The 4,481-nt window shown below is 52.7% G+C and overlaps 1 protein-coding gene across 1 annotated transcript in view; it reads left to right on the top strand.

The window, feature by feature from the left end:
• Positions 1–4,481, top strand: part of C3 (complement component 3) — a 36,287-nt gene that overhangs the window by 2,531 nt on the left and 29,275 nt on the right. The window contains exons 5-12 of the mRNA XM_010828469.1: positions 7–135; positions 1,920–2,014; positions 2,118–2,200; positions 2,304–2,394; positions 2,511–2,613; positions 2,744–2,870; positions 3,403–3,518; positions 3,619–3,800. Of these exons, the coding sequence (XP_010826771.1) occupies positions 7–135; positions 1,920–2,014; positions 2,118–2,200; positions 2,304–2,394; positions 2,511–2,613; positions 2,744–2,870; positions 3,403–3,518; positions 3,619–3,800 (926 nt within the window). The remainder of the gene's footprint in view (positions 1–6; positions 136–1,919; positions 2,015–2,117; positions 2,201–2,303; positions 2,395–2,510; positions 2,614–2,743; positions 2,871–3,402; positions 3,519–3,618; positions 3,801–4,481) is intronic.

Genomic DNA, 4,481 nt, shown 5'->3' with positions numbered 1-4,481 from the left:
GGGCAGGGCTGGGGGAGGAGCAGAGTCTCACCCAACCCTCTTTTTCTGTCTCACCACCTCTCAGTCCTCTATCGGGTCTTCACTGTTGACCACAAGCTGCTGCCCGTGGGCCAGACGGTTTTCATCACCATCGAGGTACCAGCCAACCGGGGCCCCAGACTTACCCGGGGCTGAGACTAAGGGAGAGACAAAGAGATCGAGACAGAGAAAGAGCCACCGACGGAGACCCAAAGTCAGAGGCTTATAGAGAGGTCGGGAGAGGGGGCCGGGAGCCAGGGAGACCACGTGGGGCGATGCTTGCTTGCGCCTGAGGATTCTAGCTCCAGATAGACACCCGGTCACTGTGTGACTCTGGACAGGTCACTTCACATTTCCTAGTCTGTTTTCTTCATCAGAAGATTGGGATGATGACTGACACTAATTCTCTAGTGCCGCCAGAGGGCGCCCGTGAGCACTTGAGTCAGGCCCTGCCCCCTCCTCAGCCCCCAGCCTTCCAGGGCTCCCACTTCCCTGAGAACAAGTTTCAAGTCCTCCTGTGGCCCACAAGACTCTGCAAGACCTACCCCATCCCCTCCGTGCCCTCGCTGCTTCCCTCTTCTCCTCGGCTTACTGTGCTCCAGCCACACACCAGTCTCCTCAGGCAGAGCCCTGCCCCAGGGCCTTTGCATGGGCTACTCCCCCTACCCAGAAAACCCTCTTCCTGGAAATTTCCACACAGACCGCTCCCTCACCTCCTTCAAGTCTTTGTTCCAGTGTCCCAATTTTACAGTGAGATCTCACTGAGTGCCCTGTAAAATTGCAACACCCCCTCTCCTTCTGGCATCTTGTAAATGGGATCTATACATTTTATTAATTGCACCTTCCCCTAACCTCCACTGAACATAAATTCAGTGCTTGGCGGGTAGTAGGATAAATAAAAACTTACTGGAAGGAGGGAGGGAAGGAGAGGGGAGAGAGAAGCAGGGAGAGATGGGGAGGGAACCATACATGTAGAATGAAGGGAGAGAGAAGGGAGGAAGACTGGGGCATGTCCTCCTGTGGGGATCTTCCTGAGTATTTATTGAGATTACACAGAGCTAACAAGGACCAGGTCCTGAAGGCTGTGAGCTGGCTTTAGAGATTTAGGGGTCTACAGGGAACAGGACACACATCTCCCCTCAAGGCACAGTGCTCAGCTCCCAGCAAATGTCACCCCGTACCAACAGAAGCATGTTATCCACAGTGACCTTAATTTCCAAGAGAAGCCAGAAAACCGGATTTCTATGTGATGTCTCCTGATGTTTAACTGTTGGCAATGCATGAAATCACATGTGTATGAGGTCTAGCCATGCGACATTGCTATGTCAGAAAGGCAAATGTGGGCAGTTATGTGTGGTGTATGTATGTGCTAATCAAATGCTTAGCACAGGGTCCTGCATCACAATAGATGACACATGTCATCTATTTTTAACATTTATTTATTAGGTTGTGTCGCGTCTTAACTGCGGCATGTGGAATCTAGTTCCATGACCAGGGATCGAACGTGCAATCCCTGCATTGGAAGCGTGGAGTTTTAGCCGCTGGACCACCACCAGGGAAGTCCCAAACGCTAGTTATTATTTGTTTTTGGAGAGACGCTGATCATCATCAGCTCTTGCCTATATTAACATTTCCCAAACCAGTGACATAGGAGTAATAATTATCTTTTTCCAGATATGCTCATTGAGCACAGAGAGGCTAAGTAACTTGCCCAAGGTCACACAGCTTGTAATTGGCTCAGTGGGGATTTGAACCCAAGCTGACTGGCTCAGGGGCACGTTCTTCACCACTGCCCCTGTGGACCTAACACAGAGAAAATGTCCAGACACAGACAGGGAGGGGCAAGCCAAGAGGCAAAGCCTCATCTCTGAAGAGCCATTTTTCTCTCTGTCTCCTGACAGACCCCTGATGGCATCCCTGTCAAGCGGGACTCCAAGTCTTCTCAGAACCAGTTTGGCATTTTGGCCTTGTCCTGGAACATTCCAGAGCTAGTGAAGTATGTCAGGTCCTCCAGGAGGGGGTTTGGGGCTCCCCTACCCCAGGAGAGGGAGTGGGGGGCCGCCAGGTCTGTCCAGATCACCAGCCTACCTCCCCCACAGCATGGGGGTGTGGAAGATCAAAGCCTACTATGAAGATTCTCCGCAGCAGGTCTTCTCCGCTGAGTTTGAGGTGAAGGAATATGGTAAGAGGGTCCAGGGAACTGGGGTTAGGGGGTAAGGGGATGGGGGAGTGCATCGGGCTGGGCCCAATGCTGGTCCCCCACCAACATGATCTGTCCCCCCCAGTGCTTCCCAGTTTTGAGGTCCAACTAGAGCCTGAAGAGAAATTCTACTACATTGATGACCCAGATGGCCTGAAGGTCAACATCATTGCCAGGTGAGGGGCAGGGGGGAGGGGCCAAGTGGGGGGGAGGGGCTCAACCGAGGCCAACGCTAGTTTGGAGGAAGACTCATCTGCAGAGGGGAGAATCTGAGACTGTCCCTGCATCGCAGGTTCTTGTACGGGGAACAGGTGGACGGAACAGCTTTCGTCATCTTTGGGGTCCAGGATGGCGACCGGAGAATTTCATTGACTCACTCCCTCACCCGTGTTCCGGTACCTAACAGAGGCCCTGTCTGGTCTCCTCCACCCTAAACACCCTTCCTGTCTCCTGTCGTCTGAGCCCACCCCCTGGTCCCTAACCCCAGGTCCCCCCTCCGCCATGAACCCTTACTGTCTCCCCCAGATCAACGATGGTAATGGGGAGGCCATACTGAAACGTCAGGTTTTGCTGAATGGAGTACAGCCCTCCCGAGCTGATGCCCTGGTGGGCAAGTCCATATATGTGTCCGCCACCGTCATCTTGCAATCAGGTGAGGCCCAGTCTGGGGGCGGAGGCCCAGAATGAAAGGGGCATCCAGTCTGAGAGGGGAGACCCAGAATGAAGCGGGGGATCCAGTTTTGAAGGGGGAGATGCAGTCTGAGGGAGAAGGCCAAGAAGGAAGGGGGCAGGATCCAGTCTGACAAGGGAGGTCTCATCTGAGAGAGGAAGCCCAGAATGAAGGGAGGGTCCAGGCTGGCAGGGGAGGTCTAGTCTGAGGGAAGAGGTGCAGAATGAAGGGAGGGGGGACCAGTCTTACAGGGGAGACCTAGTCTGAGGGAGGAGGCCCAGAATGAAGAAGGGGTCCAGTCTGACAGGGAAGAACCACTCTGGGGCATAAGACCCAGTGCAAGAGGGAGACTCATTCTGAGGGTGGATGTTCAGAATGAATGTGGAATCAGGTCGATGGGGAAGATACATTCTAAGGACAGAGGCCCAGTACGAAGGCAGAGTGCAGTCTGACGGGGGAAGCCTGGTCCTGAGGGGTGGCCCAGGAGCCCACCCTCATGGCTGGCCCCCCTCAGGCAGTGACATGGTGGAGGCAGAGCGCACCGGGATCCCCATTGTGACTTCCCCCTACCAGATCCATTTCACCAAGACCCCCAAGTTCTTCAAACCTGCCATGCCCTTCGACCTCATGGTGAGACCCTGGGCAGGACTGCACCCCTCAACACTGCTCCTGAGCACGATCACACCCCTGGGTCTGCCTGAATGCCCTCCACCTGCCCCTGTACCCACAGGTGTACGTGACAAACCCCGACGGCTCCCCCGCTCGCCACATCCCGGTGGTGACCCAGGGCAGCAATGTGCAGTCCTTGACCCAGGATGATGGCGTGGCCAAGCTAAGCATCAACACACAGAACAAACGGGATCCCCTGACCATCACCGTGAGTTCTGGGCCAGCCTCAGGGGACTTAATTTTGTAGACTGGGGTCCTGACATGTGCACAAAAGGATCCTGTCTTGGGCATAGAGTGGGTTTCTTTCATTTGCATAAAGGGATGTGCCATCCACAGAGATGTTTTCATTTGCATAGAAGGGCTCTTTTTATGTTTTCATTTATTTGATTGAAGTAGAATTGACTTACAATGTTGTGTTAATTACTGCTGTACAGCAAAGTGATTCAGTTAGACATATACATACATCTTTTCCATATCTTTTTCCATAATGGTTTATGACAGGATATTGAATAGAGTTCCCTGTGCTGTACTGTAGGGCTTTGTTTATCCATTCTATATATAATAGTTTGCACGCATAGATGTGTTCTCATCTGCACAGCAGGGTCCTACCTTCTAGATGTCTGCTGCCCAGATGTCTTCTTATTTTAAATTATTTATTCATTCATTTTTGGTGACACTGGGTCTTTGTTGCTGTTTGCCAGCTTTCTCTAGTTGTGGGGCTTGGATTTCTCATTGAGGTGGCTTCTCTTTGTTGCAGACCACAGGCTCTAGGGTGCACAGGCTCAATAGTTGTGACACACAGGCTTAGTTGCTCCACAGCATGTGTAATCTTCCCGGACCAGGGATCGGACCCATGTTCCCTGCATTGGCAGGCAGATTCTTATCCACTGTGCCATCAAGGAAGTCCCTGCCTAGACATCTTAT

Source organism: Bison bison, unplaced genomic scaffold (assembly GCF_000754665.1).
Source record: "Bison bison bison isolate TAMUID 2011002044 unplaced genomic scaffold, Bison_UMD1.0 scf7180017864492, whole genome shotgun sequence".
Taxonomy (NCBI): Eukaryota; Metazoa; Chordata; class Mammalia; order Artiodactyla; family Bovidae; genus Bison; species Bison bison.
This window is presented reverse-complemented; position numbering and strand designations above follow the sequence as displayed.